General features: G+C 43.6%; 1 protein-coding gene across 2 annotated transcripts in view; it reads left to right on the top strand.

Annotated features, from left to right (window-relative positions):
• Positions 1–14,030, top strand: part of SECISBP2L (SECIS binding protein 2 like) — a 33,716-nt gene extending 19,686 nt beyond the window's left edge. For both annotated transcript variants that reach the window (XM_083712540.1, XM_083712541.1), the window contains 9 exons: positions 6–173; positions 431–572; positions 2,116–2,285; positions 4,578–4,704; positions 5,736–5,898; positions 6,848–7,068; positions 8,287–8,441; positions 10,001–10,217; positions 11,603–14,030. In XM_083712540.1, coding sequence (XP_083568666.1) covers positions 6–173; positions 431–572; positions 2,116–2,285; positions 4,578–4,704; positions 5,736–5,898; positions 6,848–7,068; positions 8,287–8,441; positions 10,001–10,217; positions 11,603–12,264 — 2,025 coding nt within the window. In that variant the 3' untranslated portion in view covers positions 12,265–14,030. The remainder of the gene's footprint in view (positions 1–5; positions 174–430; positions 573–2,115; positions 2,286–4,577; positions 4,705–5,735; positions 5,899–6,847; positions 7,069–8,286; positions 8,442–10,000; positions 10,218–11,602) is intronic.
• The last annotated feature ends 10,306 nt before the right edge of the window (positions 14,031–24,336 follow it).

Below are 24,336 nucleotides of genomic sequence, written 5' to 3'. Positions count from 1 at the left end.
CCTAGTTGGATGGTTTACCTGAAAATTCTCCAATCAATATTGTACAGACTCCAATTCCAATCACCACATCTGTTCCAAAACGGGCAAAAAGTCAAAAGAAGAAAGCCCTAGCAGCAGCACTGGCTACAGCTCAAGAGTATTCAGAAATTAGCATGGAGCAGAGAAAACTCCAGGTCTGTTCTTTTTTATGTTATAATCGTGATTGGCTGCGTATTTAAATCAGGGACAGCCAGCTGGAAGCCTCCAGCCTGGGTACAATCACCAAAGCAATCATAATCACCAAAGGGATCATGGGAGTTGTAGGCCAAAACCTCTGGAGGGCCGCAGGTTGGGGATGCCTGACCAAGATCATGGGAAGTTTATAATGCCTGGTTTAAGTTATGCCTCTGGTCACTGGAGGTGAACTATACTACTTTTATTCTGATTATAGGAAGCAGTTTCAAAAGCAGCTGGAAAGAAGAGCAAAACACCTGTGCAGTTGGACTTGGGGGATATGCTAGCCGCTCTTGAAAAACAGCAGCAAGCTATGAAAGCTCGCCAGATCACAAATACCAGGCCCCTTTCTTACACAGGTGGGTACATCTCACTTGGCTGGTTTTTATAGCTACTCGTTTCTCTGCCATTTTCCACCTAAGGCTAACCTTTGTTGGACTGCAGCGGCAATCGGTCCCAACCAGTGTGCCAAATGGGTCGTGGATGATTGGAGTACGTTTTTGTTATTCAGTAAATGTTTGTACCATTCTGTGTGATGAATAAAGTCAGGTTGGCTTGCTTATGTAATATTAAATGTCAGGGTGGATTATTATAGTTATAAAAAAAGTATAGAATACAATAATACATTAAAACCAGTACAACAACAACAACAACAACAACAACAACAACAACAACAACTTATTATATATATCCCGCCCATCTGGCTAGGTTTCCCCAGCCACTCTGGGTGGCTTCTAACAAAAGATTAAAAATACATTAAAACATCATGCATTAAAAGCTTCCCTAAACAGGGCTGGCTTCAGATGTCCTCTAAACATTAGATAGTTCTTTATTTCCTTGACATCTGGTGGGAGGGCATTCCACAGGGCTGGCGCCACTATCGAGAAGGCCCTGTGCCTGGTTTCCTGCAACTTCGCTTCTCACAGTGGAGGGAACTGCCAGAAGGCCCTCGGCGCTGGACCTCAGTGTCTGGGCAGAACGATGGGGGTGCAGACACTCCTTCAGGTATACTGGGCCGGGGCTGTTTAGGGCTTTAAAGGTCAGCACCAACACTTTGAATTGTGCTCTGAAACATAATGGGAGCCAATGTAGGTCTTGCCAAGCCAGCAACAGAAAGCAATTCCTTGTTACAAGTGACCAGCTGCCTGTAAATGCTTTGGTGAACAGAGATCTCAGGACCTAGACACCTACAGGTGTTTGGATTTCAAGTTGTTCAAGGCTTTATATGTCAACAGCAACACTTTGGATGCTTCTGAGCCCAATTCAGTCAGTGCAACACTCTCATAAAACTGATGTCATATGGCTTCAATAAGCTACACCACTTGGCAGTCTGTCAGCTACTTTCTGCACTAGTTTACACTTCTGAATCCCCTAAAAGGGTAGCTCCATGTAGAGTGCATAATAATACTGCACTATTAAGATCGGGGGGGAGAGCTATGCTTCAAATCTCCACTCAGCCTAATCTGGCTAACAGTGTTGTTGCAAGGATAAAATGCAAGCCTCCGTAATTTCAAAAATGATTTCTGTGTGGCAATCCTCCTTGAGTGTATGAGGCTGGCTGCGCAGTTCTTTGAAAGCCAGCCAAAGGAAGGTTCTTTTCTGCTAACAATTGAAATAACATACTATTAATTTTAAGGGACATACCATGTTTCTGTTTCCTTGCTGAGCTAAAGTGTTCCTGCAAAACAGTAGACTAAACCGAATACTAGTTTAAAGCCATCTGGAAGCAGAATCGTTCCATTGTGTAACTTTCCTGTCATTGTTGTCTGTTTTTGTTTCCAATGAGAGGAAAAGGCTTTTGTAACAAGAGCTGATGGCGGGGGGCTGGGGCGGGTTGTTTGCTAATTTTGGTTTTCTTTCAGTAGTAGGGGTTAGAATAATGGTTGTCTTGATTTCATTCAGTTGGCAGTGCTGCACCTTTTCATGCCAAAGAACCTGCCAGCCGAAAATCCTTAACTAAAGGACAGCCGTCAGTGGGTTGTCTCAATCCTTTGGACTCCACTGCCCCAAAAGTGAAACGAGGAAAAGAAAGGGAGCTCTCAAAGCTGAAGCGTCCAACAGCACTTAAAAAGGTAAGCAGTTTTTAGAATGTTGCCTGTGGACATGGTGATCATTAATCCTAATGGTCCAGCTTATTTTATTTTATTTTATTATTTGAAAGCAGGAGACAGGATAAGCTTCCATTCATGATCATGATGTATGATTCCCCTCCCACCCCGATGATGGGAACAAGCAGAGCACCAAGGAAGCCAACCGGCCAATCGATACCTTGATGTCACTTATTTCATCCCCAACAGATCCAAACTGCCTCAGTAAAAGTGCTTGATTCAAAAAATGGTCTCCTTGCTCAAAAAAACACAGTTCCCTTGACGAGCTGTTCTTCCCTTTGCCCCGCGGCATCTATTTCTGTGTTAATTCCCAGGGTTTGCCCACGCTGACTTGTGCTGTGGGCCTAGCTGCTGATCTAAGGGTTGCCTATATTTTAGGTCATCTTTCTCATTCAGTGGCCTCTCTGCAAAGGCTGATACTGTATGCCCTTAAGACCAGTTGTGTTATTTCTAGCAGATGAAAAGTGGACATTTTACACCACAAAAAGCTAAAAGATTATATTTGCTTGTTTCTTTTCGGCAGCTCCCTTTGCTCGCACAGCAACAACGCTGCCTCTGACTCTCCTGCACTCCACTTCCGGGTCAGGCTTGACCTGGGAGTGCAGCTGCTGCAGCTGGGTGTAAGAAAGCTGCCTCAGTAGCTCCCTTGCGTGCCAGAGCCAGGCTTCAATGAGGGAGCATGTCATGGGGGTGCCTGGTTGCGCCCCTTCCAAAAAATGTGCCTGGGGTTATGCCCCAGTTATGATATCTGGGTTACAGACTAACCAAATACCTTCTCTGAACCAGAGAGCTTAAAACTGGCAATCACTATCCTGTTGTTAACCATGTAGGATATGGCTAATAAAAGGGGCAACCCGCATTTAATGCACAACACAGCCTAAATGGCTTTCCTTTATTCTTATTTTGGGATCCTAGAAACTAGGCCCTCCTTTTTCAAAGATTTTTGCCATGTCCCAGGTACTTTAAAATTGTTGAATCAGTTAATCATAAATACTGTTTTGCACCACTTCTAAATAATAGCCGTATCAATTTAAATACAGTGGAATCTTGGGTTAAGTTACCCTCGGGTAACGTAAACTTTGGGTTGCAAAAACAGCAAACCCGGAAGTGTTTCGCCACTTGCGCATGCACAGAAGTGTTCTACCGCCGTGTGTGCATGCACAGAAGTGGTCTCTCCGGTTGCGAAAACTTTGGGATATGGCCGGACCTCTGGAATGGATCCCATTTGCAACCGGAGGTACCACTGCCCTTGATTATTGTTGCATGGTTTTATTTGCAGGTGTGTGGGCAAAGGATTCTGGGAGGAGAAAAATGTTTTTCAATTCTGAATTATTTTCTTATGTCGCTGTGTTTTCTTTTTAAAAAGAAAACATGCAAAAGTCAGGCATAACAAGGGCTTGGATCCAGTGATGTCCTGTGTTAGCAGAAAGGCACCTCTGCTTGTGCAAGACAGCACCACTGAATTATCCCAACTCTTCTCAGTCGTGCTACAACCTCCAGGGCTCTGTTCCACACTGTTCTGGGGGTCCATTGATACTCCAGACTAGCTTTGAATGACAGGGTGGTGTCTAGCTTGTACAACAAGATTTTCTCTCCCCATCTCTCAGATCCTACCCAATATGAAACAAAATAATACAGTTGTGAGGAGGCTAAGTTTGCTATTGCACATACATAAAAATGACACCTAATGGATTCTCCACTCCACAGAGAAGGAAATTCAAATTTGCAATCGTCAAATATCACGTTCTTGAAATAAAAGATTGCATGTGCCACTGAGGAAGACAGCAACATTTAAAATCATCTGGCAATTGAAATCACTGTTTGCCCTAAATATTGGCAGTTAGATTTATTATACTCTGGTTTGCAATAAGGATATAATTTTATAAATAATGTGGTTAATCTTTTCTTTTAAAGAACTAGATTGTTTTAGAATATTTGATTATGTATATGATACTAATCTTAGTAACGTATTGTATATTATAATATATTCCCAACTTTTACATTGTTTCCTAATTTTCTTTTGACACGGGTAATTTTCCTTTCTCATGGTGTTTATAAAAAAATACAGTTTTTTCCTGCTGTCCCTTCGTTGTTCAGAACATCCACCCACTTCTGAAAAATGACTTGCACTTACGAACAAAAGATCCACATTAAATTTGCTATCCCTTTTTCTACAAAGCAGCAAGCTTGTTAATTTGTAGAAGAAATTAGCATTGCTCACATTATCCTAAACTGTCTCTCCACCCCACCCCCCAGATTATCTTGAAGGAAAGAGAAGAAAAAAAGGGGCGCTTATCTGTAGATCATACCCTTCTGGGAGCTGATGAAGAACAAGAGGTGAATCTGACTCCAAGTCAGTCAGAAGACGTAGCATCTCAAGAAGGTCAGAACTCTAAAGATTGAACTGAAATATCTGTCTAGATACAGTAATATGCTTTACAGTATTTCCTGTGTGCATGTGTGTGCCCTTGAACATTGTTGTGTTTTTTTTTGGTAATTTTAAGTAGAGTTACTAAATCAGGAGCTCTGTGTCTTGTCTATGGCAAGTATTGTTTTACTTAGGAATTTGGACCAGAAGGAGTAAGCTTTGTGCATGTTTTTAATCTAAATTGTAAATATAATGTCACTCCAGAAGCTATTTTAGCCTTTCAAGAGCAGTAGGAGTCTGTGGATGGGCAGCTGAAGAGCCTCTACAGCAGGCTTCCTCAACCTCGGCCCTCCAGATATTTTTGAGACTACAATTCCCACCATCCCTGACCACTGGTCTTGCTAGCTAGGAATCATGGGAGTTGTAGGCCAGAAACATCTGGAAAGCCAAGGTTGAGGAAGCCTGCTCTATAGTAACACAGTCCATGACTTGGCAGCCTCAACATCTCAGCCTATAAGTTTTTTAAATTGCCTTGATAGTTACCGTATTTTTTGCTCTATAAGACTCACTTTTTCCCTCCTAAAAAGTAAGGGGAAATGTGTGTGCGTCTTATGGAGCGAATGCAGGCTGCGCAGCTATCCCAGAAGCCAGAGCAGCAAGAGGGATTGCTGCTTTCACTGCGCAGCGATCCCTCTTGCTGTTCTGGCTTCTGAGATTCAGAATATTTTTTTTCTTGTTTTCTTCCTCTGAAACTAGGTGTGTCTTGTAGTCTGGTGTGTCTTATAGAGCGAAAAATACGGTAATTGCTAGCTGTAGTTTAATATTTTTCCCCCAACTGAAAACAAAACAAGAAATCCAGCACAGCAACCAATGGTCAGTGCACCATTGTTTTGATGCACAAAAGCTGGATCTGTCAGATCATACTATTGACTAATCTGGTTTACAGTGTTGGGTTCTTTTGAAAGTGTCATGGTGGCATGAAGGGATGATATGTTCCAGTGATCCACACAGATGCTGTTTTTGACTTTATCATTTTCCTGTTACAGAAACCGGCTTGAGTGTGCCGAGTGACACCTCACTCTCTCCGGCAAGTCAAAATTCTCCTTACTGCATGACTCCAGTATCCCAAGGCTCACCTGCCAGTTCAGGAATAGGTAGCCCAATGGCTTCTTCAACCATCACGAAGATTCATAGCAAGAGATTCCGAGAGTAAGAGCCGTTTTTAAAAACTAACCTTCTGCATCACTTGTCCAATAAAATGTGTATTACAGTGTAAGTAGAATGATGGAACTGTAGCGTTGGAAGGGATCGTGAGGTTCATCTAGTCCAGTCCCTTGCAATGCAGGAATCTTTTTGCCCAGTGTGGGGCTCAAACCCATGACCTTGAGAGTAAGAGCCTCATGCTGTACCAACTGAGCTATCACACAGAGTTTAGTTTATAATGGACCAAAAAAACCCCCCAAGTTCAGCCCATGCTGCAAAGCATGACAGTTGCACTTAAATAAATTCCAGCTATGCTATGCATAGTGTATCATAGACCAGAGAGAGGGTATCTGCACCCCAAATATATTTGGATAGCTTAGTCAAGTCATAACTGGAAGAGACGACAAAATAGGTATTCTTAGCCAATTCTGATGAGAGAGGATTTTGTAAATTACCCCTTGTTGACAGACCATGTGTCTTTCCTTTACCTTTCGCTTTGAGTGCCTGGGGTCACTTTGAGTGATACTAGGTTTTGGTATTCTAGATACCAATATTTGGTTCTCTAAATGATTTTAGGAGAGATTTTTTGGGATATCTTTTAGTTTAGGAAGCTTGTATCAGAAACTTCTGTGCCACATTCTCGCTAGTTTGAGATTCAGAATAACTGACAAAATAAAAACAATGATTCTAAAATTACACAAAGTTGTAGCCATAAATATTAAAGATGGCAAATATGCCACAAAATATCAAGATAAACCTAAATATGTATTTTACACTTTTCTGAAGTCCTTTAGCTCATCCCTCTATATGAGAGAAGAGCTCATGTTAAAATACCCAGATATAGAGGGATGAGCTAAAGGACTTCAGAAAAGTGTAAAAACCCTTGAGGAAAGGATAGTGAAAGCAGTTTGGCCTTCTTGAGCTTTGTCTTATTGTATCCCTTCTGACTTTACAGGTACTGTAATCAAGTTCTAAGCAAAGAAATAGATGAGTGTGTGACCCTCCTGTTACAAGAGCTTGTCAGCTTCCAAGAACGAATTTACCAAAAGGACCCCATGAGAGCAAAAGCAAAGAGGAGGCTTGTGATGGGTTTACGCGAGGTTACAAAACACATGAAGTTAAACAAGATCAAGTGTGTTATCATTTCTCCAAACTGTGAGAAAATCCAGTCAAAAGGTATAAATGATTATCTCTGGTGGACCACCTTCTCTTACAGCTTCGGTCTGATTCTCTGCTTCAACACGGAATCATTTTTTTCTTTTTGCCTATGCCGTTTTTTATTCTGCAGGGCACTGAGGGGCTTTCAAAGAGCTGTGTGCAGAGTACCATGTGCACCCTGGGGCTTTTCTGTCTCCCTTTCCTCCTGCAGGTCCTTTCACCCCTCGAAAAGCCCATGCAGAGGAATGCAGAATGATTTTGTGTGGCACAGAGCCTGCCGATGGGGCAGGGGTTGTGGGGAGAAGACATGAGCGGATGTCATGACATGCACACACTTTTTATGCACTTTCTACTTGCACAGGAGGAGGGATTGCAACCTGGCTCACACATAGCGTGAAGCCAAAACTGGCTTAGCACAAAAGAAGTACATGTGTGGGCTTCCGGAGAGGAGATCATGGCTTGCTTCTCTCCCCCAGTTGTTCTGCTGCTGCTGCACTAAGTCATAGTCCGCCTTAGCATGTTGTTTGAACTTGGGCTCATGGTTTAGCGCACTCCAGGCAAAACCGCAAGCTGTAACCAAAGTTGGTCTTTTGGCTTACAGCTTGTGGATTTTCTGGGAGCACTGAACCACAGGCCTGGTTCAGACAATACGTTAAGCCAGTACAAGTTCAGTGCAGCACAGCAGTCATGATCTCTGTGGAAGCCCACACATCTGCTCATTCGCGATTTGGCTTGGCACTGCCCTAACAAGGGCTTTATATTTTAATTGAACTTCCTGTCTAAGGCCTTTAGACTTTTTCTTTAGAACCTTGTCTTACTGATAAAAATAAGTTGGCTTAAAGTAGCAATTTAGCCATCATTTTATCCTTACGTATGTAGCATCTTAAAACTGGCAAATTATATTTAATTATATGACTGAATTTTGAGCTGCAGCCAGTACCAACTTCCTGACTCATGTGCCTGTGTGCTGCAGGTTTTTGTGACATCCACATTTTGTGTGTTTTTTTGGTGTGCTCTTAAATCTTAGCTCTTTGCCTAAAATGCAGTATGTGTAAAAGGTTTTTATAGTTCATCATCCTGTGCTGTATGTGCTGCATCAGTACAGTTTTCATTGGTTGGAAATGTGTAGTTGGACTTAAGCATTTGATTATTGATGTAAAGTTAGCAGACTTTAAACTAGTTATGAGGAAGTTCTTCACATTTTAATCTTCTGTTCTTCTCCCGGCATGTACCAAGGTGGACTGGATGAAGCTCTGTACAACGTAATAGCCATGGCACGGGAACAAGAAATCCCCTTTGTCTTCGCCCTGGGTCGTAAAGCTCTTGGTCGCTGTGTGAACAAGCTAGTTCCTGTTAGTGTGGTCGGAATCTTCAATTATTCAGGTGCTGAGGTAAGAGCATATAAATCAACTCTGCCACTATGGTGTGAATTCTTTCTGTTTCACTGAGTTCCTAAGATTATTCATAATGGTGCCTGGCCTGTGCCACATACCCCATTACTGAGCTTTGTATGTGTTGCGTTCTCCACATCTTTGAAGTAACCCAGATCAAATCCTCCTCTTCGCACACGTCCACGCATCCCAAAACGTGAAGAGGACTGCCTGCCCATCAAATGTGATACACAAGAACCATGAGAGTAGAGTCAGGCTCCTGCTTTCAAATGAGCACTCATACAGAAATCTGATTGGTTCCTTCACAGAATTTCAAAGAATGACAGGAAATGAGCTTGGAAAAGGAGCAGGCTAAAAATACACTAAAAGCACTTACCCATTTTTGACACGTGAAAATGGGCCATATCCGATATTAAAAGTGTGTCTTTTTTTTCTCTTAATTGGAAGAGAAATTGGAGTGAGAGCCAGAAATCTCATCTTCATTAAATATTAAGGAAAGTGGCTCACAATGTTTTTACAAAACGTAAGTGTCATATTCACTAGGGAGTGCTCTGTTAAGTAAAATGATGCTTCCATTTTGCACTAAGCTACACCATGCAGCGGAACACACATACCCCTGCCCCCCCATAAATTTCAAACTAGCCGTTATAATTCAGATGTAATAAAGGGATCTTATTTGATCTACATTTTATTGCCATGCCTAATTTTAGTTGGCATGTAGAATTTTAGCTGCTGCAGAACTAGAATGCTTTTTTGCTATCACTATAATGAATTTCTTCAGCCAAGTGATACCCTTATGTGGCTAGGATCTAGGGATGAATTCCAGTCTGTGGTAATTTAACAAGTGTTTACAAGCCAGTTTCATTCTGTTTCTGCATTAAGCTGCAATTTGAGAGAGAGAGTGAGAGAAAGAGTGTAAACTTAGTTTATCTCAGCATATGCATGTCTAAATATGGGTGGTATTCAGCTTACTCAGACCCATTTAATGAACCTGACCTAAGTTTAGGTCCATTAATTTCATTGGTTCTACTCTGAGTAAACCTTACCTGAATACCTCCCACTTAATTCTAAATTACATTTGCATTTTATTACATTTTGGGTGACTGACAACCCCAAATCTTGGGATACAAAAGAGCAAAATCCAGACTATAATTCTGTTCCATTCCACATGTTAGTGTCGGATTGTATCAGCATTCCAAGAAATCAGATTCCTCAAACATCCCTCAAAGACCATTGTCTATGCCTCTAGCCAGTGTTCAGTTCTTTCCCTGTGGATCTATAAACTTGAGGCTATCAGTAGATAAGGTTACTACTGTTTCAGCTATCTCCTTCTGAACTACCATGGTACAGTCTTTGGGTCGCAGAATGAGAGGCTCGTTGGTTTCCCTCCTCAGATTCCTTAGGCACCTGTAGTATAATGCATTGCCTTGTTTCAAGACAACTTGTGACACTAGAGTGTCCTGCCTTGAAAGCAGGGGACCTTCCAATAAAGAGATGCAGATAACAGGGTGGTCTCTTGGGGTAGCTTTTATCTCTTGTTGGGGTCTTTTTTCTTTTAGAACCTCTTCAACAAATTGGTGTCACTGACAGAGGAGGCTAGGAAAGCCTATCGGGACATGGTTGCAGCAATGGAGCAGGAGCAGGAGGAGGCCTTGAAGAACATTAAGAAGGTGCCCCACCACATGGGGCATTCTCGGAATCCTTCTGCAGCAAGTGCAATTTCATTCTGCAGTGTTATTTCAGAGCCCATTTCAGAAGTGAATGAGAAAGAGTACGGTGAGTGCATTTTCAAAACAATGCTTATGTAGCAGAATCGTACTGAGAGTGAGCTAGCTGTCAACTTCTTTCCTTTCCCCCTTCCTTTAATGTTGATGATCTGCTTATTTTATGATCACGAAGCAAATTTTGGGGGGTTTTCTGCCCCTGTGGCAGATTGGCTAGTGGCTTTGGGGGGTTTTGCCTCGTTTTTTGCAGCCTCACACTCCGAATTGAGGCACCTGGATTGTCTGACTAAACAGGAGTTGCCTTCTGGTGTGAGATGCTCGATTTGCTCCTCCACTCTTCTTACGGCACACTGGTTTGGATGACAAGATTTGTGTGTAGGGGTTTTATTTTTTGATGTCGAAGTGAATCAACATGTGCGGGATGACACCCTGCAAGCAGGATGATAAACTAGATGGTCTCTACACTCAACCCAGTCATAGATGTGGATATTCCTGTAAATGTAAGTTTGTTTGATGTGACTGACTGAAAAGAAAAAGCCCTTATTCCAAAGTAATGCAGCCCGGTGAAATAGGCCTCAACTCATTTCCCGAACGTATGTTCTTCTCTAGAAGCTCCTTACTAGTTGTTTTGAGCAAAATGCATCGAATCGAGTGGTGAAGCCCACCTGGGTTTAAATAAAATTAGGAACATAGGAAGCTGCCTCATATTGAATCAGATAATTGGTCCCTCCAACTCAGTATTGTCTACACTGACTGGCAGCAGCTCGTCAGGATTTCCAGCAGAATTCTCTTCCAATCCTTCCTGCAGATACGAGGATCAAACCTGGGAACTCCCAGACACTGTTCTGTTCACTGGAACACTACTTAGAATGGCTCTTTCATTTCTCTCTCTCTCTCTCTCTCTCTCTCTCTCTCTCTCTCTCACACACACACACACACACACACACACACACACACCGAGAGAGAGACAGACAGACAGACAGACAGAGACAACACCAAAGCTTGGTTTTCTACGGAGAGCTGTTTTCCATTTAATTGATTATTAAACAACTTTAAAGCATTTAACTGGAAGCCTGCACACATCCCAATATTCTACACTGTTAATGTTAGGCAGCTAGCAGTGGTGCATAGAACCTAACCTGTGTTCTATACTTCCTTCTCATGGCAACACATCTGACTGCAATTTCTGTTTTTTTGCCATTCTCTCTTCCCCACCTTACCGTACCCCAAGATTGATATAACTGAATTAGAGGGGGGAAACCTTTTCTCTGATACCCCCTGAGAAAAGTTCTAAAATTGCACTTTGTTTTTGTTTGAGGGTGAGTGGAACGTGCATGTGTGTGTGTGTGTATCAACTGTTTTTAAAAAGAACAAAACCACACCTCTTTCTGCGTGTCAACCATTCCCAATCTTTTCTGCATTTCTTCTCCTCCCCAGAAACAAATTGGAGGAACATGGTGGAAACATCAGATGGATTGGAAACTTCTGAAAACGAAAGAGAGGCCTCTTGTAAGGTTGCTGCTCCAGAAAAGCCCGACAGCAGTAAGGCTGTTGCTAATAAGCAGCTGTCTCTAGCATCTGTTGGGGTTGTTGCAGTCACAATTCATGGGAAAGCACTTGGTGGCAAGGAAGAACCCAAACCAGATGACAACCTGGAATGGGCCTCGCAGCAAAGCACAGATACAGGATCTTTGGATGGTAGTTGCAGGGATATTTTGAACTCCTCCATGACCAGTACAACCAGTACCCTTGTCCCAGGAATGCTTGAAGAAGAGGAGGATGAGGAAGAGGAAGAGGACGATGACTACACCCACGAACCTATATCTGAAGAAGTTCAACTCAACAGCAGAATTGAATCTTGGGTCTCAGAGACTCAGCGGACTATGGAAACACTTCAGCTTGGGAAGAGCCTTAGCAGTGCAGAGGATGAGAATGTTGAGCAAAGTGGCGAGGAAGAAGCCGAAACTCCTGAGCAAGTGGATTCGGTCGTCGACAGCGAGGAATGGACAATGGATAAGCATGCAAGTAAAGCCCAGCAGAAGCCTTCAGTCTGCAGTTCCCTGGAGACGAAGCTTACGGACTCAAACTATATACCATAAACTCGAGCACAAACTCAGGAAACATTAATATTTTAAAAACTAACTGTTGTAAGGATTTCAGCCATTGCTCTGTGTGCTTCATCTCAGCATTTTGCACTGTGTAATGTTTAATATGCATATTTAATTCACAACATAAATATTTTTTGTAGCTGTCTTTATTACTTTTTCCATTAAGAGCTAGAGTGTATGTGCATGTGTGTAATGACTATTTATATCTTCCTCAGAACAGATTATGTGTGTTGAAACTGTCAGTAGGCATCTTTTTGTATGAGAAAACTATTTGCAAATGACCATTTTTATGCAAAATTATTCTCAAACTATAACTTAAAAGTTCTTACACTTTCTAGCCTGGCAGTAGTGACCAATATTTGCTTTGTCATTCTATTATCTTGAAATTATTTGACCACATCTTCGTGTACCAGAATTTGGGCCAGAATTAATCTTTCCAGGGGCTTTTATCCTTGCTGATAAGAGTTAGAAAGATGCATATTAGTCAGTAACTTAACTTCAGACCTCTTCTTACTGGCCTCAGGATATTTGTCTCAGAAATATACTCTTGAAATGCTGGTTATAACCATCTAAAACAATTTGGCAAGGCACCTTCGGAAAGAGAAATCTTATTTCCATTTTGATTCACTATCATTGTCACTGTGCCTATAGGACTGTCACAAGGGGACCCATTAATCACAGCAACTTTTCCTTGTTGGGTTTTGTTAACTTTACTGTTTGCGGTTTTCACTTATCTCAGGAATGCTAATATAAATTTATAAATGCTATGTAAATGCAGACACTGAATTGGATATTGATCATTCAGCAGAAAGTAAGGTGGGCCATTGAGTCTCGATTTATTCAGGTAAAAGAGGGGAAATTTGTGCATGCGATGCTCCTGATCACCTCTTATGTTTTTAGCTTGGGGTCAGTCATAAAAGTTGGTTCTTGTTGATGAGGTGAGCTCTTCTGGAACAGCAGGAGTTCATAATAGAGAGCAGGCAGAATTTATTTGGGTTGGTGGGAAATCAGTTGGTTTAGTGGGAGAAAGTCAGGCTGCTTTGCTATTAACAAAAAAAACCCAAAAGGCTTGTCTTAACTTCTGCATGCTCTGCATCAAACTTTTGTCCATTGCAGAACATCGAATTGTACCCAGATAAGCTGCATGGAAAAAAGAAATCCATTAATGGTGAATGTAGAAGGGTTGTATACTCATTGGTAGTGCAAAAAGATATGCTTTATGAAAACATGGACTTCCAGCGATTTCACTTCCAGTATTTCACGGTTAGGTTGTTCACTTAATTATTGGGACCAATAGTTTCAGCATCTTCATAACTAGCTTATTATATTGTGCGGACAAAAATCTGATACAGCGTCTTAAAATCTCATATTGTCCATCATGGAATGTAGCAGAATAAGCCAGTTTGAGTATTTGTGCAAGAAGCTCTTTGGAATATATGGCTCAGCATATGTTAGACAGAAAAAGTCTTGGAGTTTGGCTGTCACAGGATACGAGTAGCCCCCCCCTCCCCGACCCCTCTAAGTGCTAGTAACTCATATTAGGTCCTTTTTTTAAAAGGTTTGTCTTTTTTTCAGAACCTGCTTAATCCTATGGCAATATACATAAAAGTAAAGTACATTAATTAAGTATATCCACTTTTTCAGCTGTTGGTTTCAAATTCAGTCAAGGCATTCTTCCCAGTTTGCGAAATTGCCTGTCCAAAAATTGCAACAAATCTCAGTGCAAACAAGACATGAGTGTAAGGAAGCCAGCCTTTTTTTTTTTTTTTTTTAAAGTTCATCCTGAAAAGTAGCAGCTGAGCCTCCAGGTGGAAATGGAATATGTCTGTGTTTGTATGCTTGTGAGGTTATGTTAGCTTGTATTTAATAAGGTTTTTTCTGGTGTGTAGTATAATGAGGTGTATGTGATTCTGTCATCTTCTGTAATGAGCATCCACATTCTGTTCCTTTTGATGAGTTACCTTATCTTTCAGTGCCACGATAGTTCCTGTTTGTTTGGGTTTTTTAAGTAGCACAATTTCTGTACTGGCATAAAAAGTAGATTCTTACGCACGGTCAAATGGTGTTTCTGCTTTCGTAAGTAGGTTCAAATTTAGGACATGTTCAGCAAATATCTGTGCTCTTTTAAAAACTTGGTTAGCAAATTTTACCAGAATTTGTGGAAGGAGATGAGGGTTGCAGGGGGGGGGGAGTGCACAGTGGGCTAGATCTTCCTTTGTTTGAAGTGACTATGTGATGAAGTATTAAACACTCCAGTATTTGGATAAAAATTAGCTTACCCTGGAAAATGGAATGCCTGGTGAGCTATTGTACTTGAGCCTTTGGCAGGCCAAACAAGATTTTGGGGTTTGTAGGCTAACAATGCAATGTTTATTTCTTTCGAGTCTATGGTAGCCAGTAAACCCCATTTAACTTATTCCCTCTCTCCTCTGGATTGAATTTCAAACTGTATTTACAGACCTAGAAGCTTGATCAGTGACTGGTGTGGTGTGGCGTTCTGCTATTTTTAACATGGAAGAAAAGGTCCTTTTGATTAATGCACTTGTGTGAATTTTGAACTCAGTACAACACAGAGAGAGTTACCTTGGAATGTTAATTGGGTGGGTGGATGTACACAGTATAGTTGAGTCCAGTGAAGTTGTTAAATTTTAATAGCATGGAGCAAAAAGTATTGTTTGAAAAGCTGCTATTTGCTGAAATTGTCATAATACTTTGTGTGTGTGATGTGCCAACTAATCAAGATATTCAGTCAAGTTACCAGATTTTAATCACTAATTCAATAGGAAGACTTTTTTTAAAAGTTGCAAAGCCATAAATGGAAATTGTACAGCTTTATATACCCAGACCTGCCCAGCAGAAACAGTAAGAAAATGTCTAAACTTAAAACAATTAACACTTTTAAAAAATCAACTGAATGGCACAGCCCAATTAATGTTAATATATGGTTAATGTATTTTTAAAAGACTATAATAAAGTAATGTCTGTTAATCTTTGATACCTTTACATTTGTAGTAACAGAACGTGGGTTTAAAATAGAAAATCATTATGAAATTACTTCATGAACAGGTTCTGTCTGTTTTTTCTTTTACGAAGGATAATTGTTCTGTCTACCATACCTTTTTGAGTAATAACAGCTTTTTGCACTATGTAAATACTAGTGGGGGTTCTTCCATAATGAATAAAAATGATTATAAAAAAGTAATGGTGTGGTGTGCTTTTTTTCACCGTTAATGGTTGCTCTCAATTCTCTGTGTCAACATTATTGTGTAAAAACTCATTTTTGAAAGGAAATTGGTTTCCCCAGCTCCCTATATTCAACTGTGGTGGCTAAAATGGGTTGTGCTGGCCAGTGTGCCACAACTCCAAAATATTTTTGTGTATAGTACGTACTGCCTCTGCCCTCAGTTTTCACTAGTCTACTAAGCTAGGAAGGAGTTAACATAGGCATGGAAGAGACATGCAGAAATGATCATCCTAGCACTTGTTTCTTCTAGCTGTACTACAAATGTCCTCCATATGCAATATCTGTGTTGTAGGTTGCCTGCTCATGAGTTAGAAATAGCCTCTCTTTTAGCCATAAACTGAAAGGATGTTAGCAAGGTGTGGATATAGTTGTAGGTTACTGAATGTACAGCGTATTCAAGTTCAAATGCTGCAAAGTCATACTCTCTTCAGGTCATTAACTGAAGGGCCTGCAGCCAGGCTTCCACTTCCTGTGAGGAAATTTGTAAGCCACTCAATTTTTTAATTTTTACTTAAGTGAATAAACAAATTAAGCTTATGCAGTTATTGCATGAATGCAAGAACTATTCCGCTCAGTGGCGTAGCGTGGGGGGTGCAAGGGGTGCCAGCCGCACCGGGCGCAACATTTTTGGGGGCGCACTCGGAGCTCTCTGCCCCTACCTGGTCCTGGCTCACTCTCTCTCTCACAGTGCTGGCTGTGCGAATCTGATCCGAGCTGCCGGGTCGCCGCCCACTGTGGAGGTGGAGGGTGCCAGGCGTGCGTTGCGGAGCGGAGAGCGAGCGAGGGAGGGACTATCTGGGGGAGGGAAAATGCAGCGGCCGCCCAGCGCAGAGCTGAGCGCGGGAGAGAACTACATCCGACCAGCCCAGTTTTGGAGGGAAGGTGTTAGTTGCGGCGGAGCCCTGGCGCCCCGGGAGGCTGGCCGGGCCGGTAATGGGGCTGGCCGGTGGCGCCGCTGCCATCCTGCGGACAAAAGGGCTGCCGCCCCCGGCCGAGCCCCCCCCCCCCGAAACCAGGAGCAGCTCTCTGGTGCTCGAGGGCTTCGCAGGCCCTTCATCTCCCCTCCATTGGCGCCTCAGCCCCCAGCCCTGCCTGCGCGGCTCCTGCGTCTGGGGGCGCGCTCGCGCGGATGGGGTGCCGCTCCCCGCTTGCAAATGGTGCCCGTAAGGCCACATCAGAGACGCCCCCGGGACCCAGTTGCTGCCTTCTTCCCCGCCATGTGATTAAGCCTCGCACTACTTTGTGGCAGTAGTGTAGCGTGGGGGGTGCAGGGGGGGCCGGCCGCACCGGCCACAACATCTGGGGGTTAGGGTTAGGGGGCGCAAATCCACGGGTTAGGGGGCGCAAATTACTTGCCTTGCCCCGGGTGCTGACAACCCACGCTACGCCACTGATTCCGCTTCCTCTGGCTGAAAAACTGCCTCGGGCCTGATGAAATACTGCTTGTTGTGTATCGTTGAGCTGATTTGCACATTTATATGCACCACTTTGATTTTTCTGCTCTTGGTTACCCTACATTTTTCTATCATTGCAGCAAGAGCGTGTAGGCCAACTTTTATTGAAAAGTGTTCCATCTGTGGTGACATTGGGCATCAGGAAAGTGCTATCTTTTACAGGGCATGTAAGACAGAGTTGTTCCGCCTGGCCTTTGGCTTGGAGCCAATTTGATTCCCTCCCCCTCTTTCTTTTTTCTTTTCCTTTCTCCTGCTGCGATGAGGCTACATCTTAATATTATATTGTTTCAATATTTTAATGTTGTATTTTAATTTTGTTTTTAAGTTGTATTCATTCAACTTACTTTTATTATTGCTTGTTAGACTCCCTGAGCCCGGCCCTGGCTGGGGAGGGCGGGGTATTATTATTAATAATAATAATACTATAATTTATTATTATTATTATTATTATTATTATTATTATTATTATTATTATTTATCTGCACTTAGCCAGTGGAGGCTTTGCCTGGGTGGATTGGCCCACTGAAGTATTACAAACTGGAAGATGTGAAATGGAGCAATTTAATATTCAGCATTTGCCTTTTTCACATATCTGACATTTTCAATTTTTTAGCTATCTGTTGTGACCCCAAGGTCTTGCTCCTTGTCAGTCACTCCCAATTTAGACTGCAATACTTTACACTTATTATACTAAATTTGCTATTTTACTGCCCATTCGTTCAGATTGGAGAGGTCCTTTTGGAGCTCTTCAGAATCCTTTTTTTCTTCAACAACCCCAAACAGTTTAGTATCCTCAGCAAACATGGCTATTTGGTTGCTTTCCCCCACTCCACAATTCTAGATAGTTCATGTACAAGTTTATAAGCACAGGTCCTAATACCACAATAAGGGGAGTTCATGCTCACTGGGCACAATAAGGATTGGAGTCCCATCTACAAAGTTGCAGAGTCCTTATCCATGTGATAAGAGGATGGAGTGATAAGAGGATGTGAGATTGCTGAATTGAAAGAGTTTTCAACAAGGTTTTCAATGCATCAATGAGAGATCAACATGTATATCTCAGATTACCACTGCCCCCTTGAAAGGGGGATGGGGACATAGACACCACATATGCTGAGGTCCATTTGCTTCCCTGCTCCCACAGCTTGTTTAGTCGTGTCCGACTCTTTGTGACCCCATGGACCAGAGCACACCAGGCGCTCCTGTCTTCCACTGCCTCCCGCAGTTTGGTCAAACTCATGCTGGTAGCTTCGAGTACACTGTCCAACCATCTCGTCCTCTCTTGTCCCCTTCTGCTTGTGCCCTCCATCTTTCCCAACATCAGGGTCTTTTCCAGGGAGTCTTCTCTTCTCATGAGGTGGCCAAAGTATTGGAGCCTCACCTTCAGGATCTGTCCTTCCAGTGAGCACTCAGGGCTGATTTCCTTCAGAATGGAGAGGTTTGATCTTCTTGCAGACCATGGGACTCTCAAGAGTCTCCTCCAGCACCATAATTCAAAAACATCAATTCTTCGGCGATCAGCCTTCTTGATGGTCCAGCTCTCACTTTCATACATCACTACTGGGAAAAGCTCCATGGACAAAGACAACAGGCTCCCAGAGCACAGGTACATAATTTCCTCTCGGTGTGTAAAATTGTCTTTTAGACTTCATTCCCTCTATCCATGTGTGAAGAGAATTGGAAAATGGAGCAGCAGGAGACAGGGCTAGCCCTACCATTGGGCATAGCCAGAGGCGCCGACTTATGCACAAGATTTGGGGTGGTGGTGATGGTGCATGCATGACATTGGGAGGATCCAAGGGGTAGAGCCAAATATGGAAGCACAGCTTCAATCGCCATTGGCGGCTCCTCTCTGGGCCACCTACTGCCACTGGCTGAGGGCTGCTTCCCCTGTCTTCCCCTTAATAGGGGCAAGGAGGTGCCGCTGGCCACTGAAGCCGTGCCGCACATGGCTCCAAAATTAACCACCTCTTCCTCCCTCTGCTGCTGGGGGCAGCTTCTTCCCTCCTGGCCCTCTTCAGCAGGAGGAGGTGTTGGCCATGGAAGCTGCTCTGCGATTGGCCTCGTCTGCCCCCCCCCCCGATGGTTCTAAACATGGGGGGATATTGGGGGCTCCAGAAGAGCTGGTCCCCAAGGAGTTGGCACCTATTGGTGGTGGATGCTGGGAGTGATGAAGGGTGGCGGCGGCAGCAGTAGCAGCCCCTTGGTTGTTTCCCCTCCTCAGCCCCCTGCACATTCCCCTCTGTTAGACGAGAGTTGTGCCTGCCCCACACCCTCAGGTGCAATGGAGGATGTTATCTTCAGCGTTGAAGTGAGTTTCAGTCGTTAGCCCAGGCAGCTCCTGTATCTGGAATGGGGTAGGGCGCCATCTTGCCCTTTGCCTCAGGCAGCAAAATGTCTTGGGCAAAAGCTGGTAGTAAAGTGCATTATTTACTTGCAGAAGATCTCAGGTTCCATCCCTGCTGTCTCCAGTTAGAAGGAACAGGTAGACCTCTACCTTAGTCCCTGGAGAGCGGCTGTCAGTCAGAACAATGTTGGGCTAGATGGACAAATGGTCTCGCTTCGTATTAGGCCGCTTTTTATGTTCAGTGTAGTTTTCAGTGTCTCCAAGCCAGGGCTTACCTTTAATGCCAACCAGTTAACTATTTTAATTGTGCATGTTTCTCTTCCTCGCTACCACACGTAGCCTAGACAGCCATTTGGGGTTTACTTGCCCCATTTTTTAAGTATATATAATATATTTGCAACCTTGCTCCACCCCCACCCTGCCCCAGCAATGAGCAGCAAAGGGGGGGGGATGGCGGCTGCATTACTCAGGTGACCAGCCTTAGGTCAGACTGGTCCTCACTTTGGGATTTCTGGTGTGTCAGTTGAAAAGCATTGTTAAGAGCATGGGTAGGCAAACTAGGGCCCGGGGGCCGGATCTGGCCTAATCGCCTTCTAAATCCGGCCCGAGGACGGTCCGGGAATCAGCGTGTTTTTACATGAGTAGAATGTGTCCTTTTATTTAAAATGCATCTCTGGGTTATTTGTGGGGCAAAGGAATTTGTTCATTTCCCCTCCCCCCCCAAAAAAAATATAGTCCGGCCCCCCAAAAGGTCTGAGGGACAGTGGACCCGGCCCCCTGCTGAAAAAGTTTACTGACCCCTGGTTAAGAGGAATCGGGGGAAGATAGGGAAAAAGCTGGGCTGGAAGCAGGTGCAGAAATTAAGAGCAGCTTGTGATTAGAAAGATGGGAAAGGGGTGGTTTTGTGAGTTTATTCTGGAGGAAGGGAAGCTGGGAGAGGGGGGGTAGATGCACATGGCCACCAAGAAGGCTGAGTGCTGGGCAGGAGGTCTTCCGGTGACAATAAATATTGCTGTTTATGCTAGCGAAAAGCTGGGCTCTGGTAGAAACCGATGCTATTTGTGCCTGAAAAGCAAGAACAGATTCCTTTTTGCACTAAAAAAAAGAGAAAAGAAAGTCCCCATCTCCTTAGCAGGGGTGATGGCACGTGTAATTCCAATCACGATTGCTTCCCTTTGAAATCCTTTTCCTTTCTTTTCTTTTTTTTCTTCCACAAGTGATGCATTTTATATGAGCAGGGATCTAACGTGATTCTGGACTTCTGCATTGAGCGATAACAGCACTGGCACCGGCACATGCCTCTCGCTTTCCTCTCCACCCCTCACTCACAAGGCAGTAAATGTGACTGCGGTCTGTCTCACCCACACACTGAGAATTAACATGAGGGAGTGCATGTGACAGGAAGCATCCACTGCAGTTTAAAGCTCTCCTGTGGAAGAGGTCAATAAAGCCTATTGTTGCTCGCTTCCCTGTTGGTGGGAATCTTTTTATTTTTTAAAAAAGCCTTTTGGAGAAGGGAGAGGATTTATTCCCTCTCGTTTAGACAAGCAAGTTGCAATCTTGTGGTATTTTGGTAGAAATCTGTTTGCAGGAAAGAGAGGTTCCAAACAATAGCTAGCAAAGAGAGACTGCCCACTTCAATGAAATCTGATACTTGCATTTTAGGTACCCACTTTTCAAACCTTCCTTCTGCTCAGCAAGTACAGCCTAATTCCTTCAAAGTTCACCTTCCACACTCTTAAAGTTGCAAACTCCTACGATGCTAAGGGAAAGAAAAAGTGTGTAACAACAAGTATGAAATTCTACTGAAGAAATGACATGCAAATTCAAACCTCTATTGTTCCATTGCATAAAAACAAACCATATAGTACCGTATTCTTCGCTCTATAACACGCACCCGACCATAACACGCACATAGTTTTTAGTGAAGGAAAACAAGAAGAAAAATATTCTAAATGAAACAGCGGATGTATGATTTTTGTGGTTCATGCTGTGGCCACAGACATGTGATCTGACGGTGAGTTTGGGGTAGCCCAATGCAAAAATCCTGAGGATCCATGTGGATCTGTGCTTTGTAACCACGTTTTAAGTGGGGAGGGAAGGAAAAGCACTCAAGGGACAAGGAACACGCGTGGGGTGGGTGGAGAAGGATGCTGTTAATAATGCAGAAGTGGGGTATAAGAGGAGAAGGCTCCTCTCCTCTCCCGCTTTGCTCCTTTAAAGCAAGCAAGCAGGCTCTCTGTCCCTCTCTCCTCCCCACTCAACGGCTCTTCTCCTGCTTTGCTGTTTCAAAGCAAGCCACGGAGGAGGGAAGGAAGGGGAACCATGGATCCTTTGCTCACGACTGCAGCAGATCCCCCCGCCATCCGTAGGCATTCGCTCCATAACACGCACAGACATTTCCCCTTACTTTCTAGGAGGAAAAAAGTGAGTGTTATGGTGCAAAAAATACGGTATATACTGTGCATGATAAAATTCACTCCGACATCACTGCAACTGAAATGTGCAAAGGACAACAGCTAGAGTAATCATAATCTTCTATACCTGGAGTTATAACTAATGATAGTCCTACTCAAAGTAGACCCATTGAAATCAATGGACACCGCTAACAGGTCCATTAATTTAAATAGATCTACTCTTATTTGAACTATTAATTTGACAGGTTTTTTTTTTAAAAAAGCACAGCATTACCTCATGTGGTGCATTATACTTTTGGGTTTGTCAGATCAGTTGGTCAACTCTTGAGTAGGACACAAACCTCTGTAGCAATCTCTTAAGAGATCACACACACACACACACACACACACACACCGGACTTTTTGCAGTGCGAAAAGTGATAGGAAAATGCAATGGAAAGTGTGGACTAACAGTCGCTTGACGCAACCTAAACTTTGTACCAGCAAATCAGAATGAATGCTAGCCTGATTCTGAGGTGGCAGAAGAGGGGAGACTATTGTGCCCACACATGGGCAGCTGGGTACACTTGCCCCAGGCCTTGGAGGGCCAGGCTGTCCAACCAGAGACCAGCTGCCCTTTTATTTTGAGTTTATAACATTATTCTAGCAAGATTCCCCTCCCTGGGCCTCAGAAAAGCTCTGCACGGGCCTCCTATGCTCTGTCTCCACTCACAGGCAGTGTTCTGTTTGTGCAGTAAACTGATGTATGTCTGGCTTAAACGTAGCTTACTGCTCAAAAGAGTTGCATCCATTTTCCCCTCTCAGTTTTGCCTCTGGCTCCACCCACCACTGATTAAAGTGGCCCCTGGAATATTAACCACGAGGGAATGTGGCCCTCAGGCAGGAAAAGTTTCTCCAACCATGAGATACGCTGTGTGGTATCTGTGACTGGCAGGGCTTATGTGCCATTGCTAGCAAGGCAAGAACACTATGTAAACAAAATTATCCCCACAGAAATGGCTTGTTATATGGTTTCGGGGCGATCTTAAAGGTGATTATCTTCTATTTTTTAGTGTAACTACAGAACAGCATCAGGTATATGGACTTTAATAATTTTGGTAACCCGGAGCAGGCCAGGAGTAGCGTTAAGTGTTGCTGATGACAGCGGGGGCAGGGCAGGGGGAGTCCACAGAAAATACGCTGGTATTGTCTTAAAGCAGGCTTCCTCAACCTCGGCCCTCCAGATGTTTTCACCTACAACTCCCATGATTCCTAGGTAGCAGGACCAGTGGTCAGGGATGATGGGAATTGTAGTCTCAAAACATCTGGGGGGGCCGAGGTTGAGGAAGCCTGTCTTAAAGCCTCAGCGGTTCATCTGCCTTTTCCATCCCACTCTCCCCCCATGTTTTGTTCAGGCTCCATCTCATAATATGACACAGGAGGAGTTTGTATGAAGAAGGTTCTGGAAGAATGTGCTTCGGAGGAACTTCAGCCCTAGTGGGAAACGGTGGCTTTGTTGGGATCCGCGCATGTGCTCTGCCACAACAGCTCTCTCTCTCTCTCTCTTATTGCAAACCTTTATCCACCCTGCCAATATTGCACATTCAGAAACAGAGGGATTAAATCGATGGCCCCTTCCCTGCCAGGCCCTGCTCCTGGTCCTGGGGGATGCTCCTGTTATGGTTTTTCTGCATCAGATGCCATGTCCCTGCTTTTCCAGAGAGAAGCACAGTTGGGGAAACGATGGAAAAGCAATCTGAAACAATCAGAGAACCACAGGTAAGGCTGAGAACGATTACGATTGGAACGTGGGGGCCCTTTCAGCTGCTTTCAGATGAATGCCTCAGGGTTTCATTCAACTACAGAGTTAGACCCATAGAAATCAATGAACAAAGTTAGCCATGTCTATTTATTTCAATGGGCCTACGCTGAGTAGGTCAAGCCTTGAACCCTCAGCCTTGCAAACCATAGGAGGGACGTGAATAATGTTGAGGGGTATTTGAGTGGGTAAATTAGGCCTAACTTGAAACTTCGGCTTGCTTTTCCAATTTGGGGGGGGGGGTTGAAAGAGCTTTTTACTCATGCATTTCCACCTCCTTCTGCTAAGGCTGGTTTTTGTGCTTTTGCTCCCCCTGTTTGGATATAGAAAGCTATTTCTGATTGTGTTCTTTTTTAAAAACAAAACAAAAGCCAGCTTTTAAAAACCTTGCTTCGCATGTGCAGCGCCCTGTGACTTACTAAAAGAGTGTGTTATTATGATGTGTCTTCTCCCACACCCCAGGCCCACACACTGGTGCCTTTAGATAGGGGAGTCTTCCTTTGATGTTTTTTAATCTCCCTTTCATCATTGGAAAAGATGTGGCAAGGAGACTTCTTTGTTTTTAACAAAAAGCCCTCACATAGGAATTGGTGCCTGTAAGGAAAGCCCAAGTTTTTGCCCTGATTGCCCTGGTATCACGCGAACCCCTCATGGGGCATCCAAAATCACACGACCATCATGTTAAATGTCATGTAAATAAAAACTGGAGGGATCTGTTGTGATTTGGTTACGGGGGCCTGGGGCGCAGCATAGGGTGTGTGTGTGCCAGTGCGGCCATGGCCCCAGGCACACATTTTTTGAGG

The sequence above is a fragment of the Podarcis gaigeae genome (assembly GCF_964106915.1).
Source record: "Podarcis gaigeae genome assembly, chromosome: 14".
Taxonomy (NCBI): Eukaryota; Metazoa; Chordata; class Lepidosauria; order Squamata; family Lacertidae; genus Podarcis; species Podarcis gaigeae.
The sequence above is the reverse complement of the archived record's forward strand: the minus strand, read 5'-3'. Positions and strand labels throughout refer to the sequence as shown.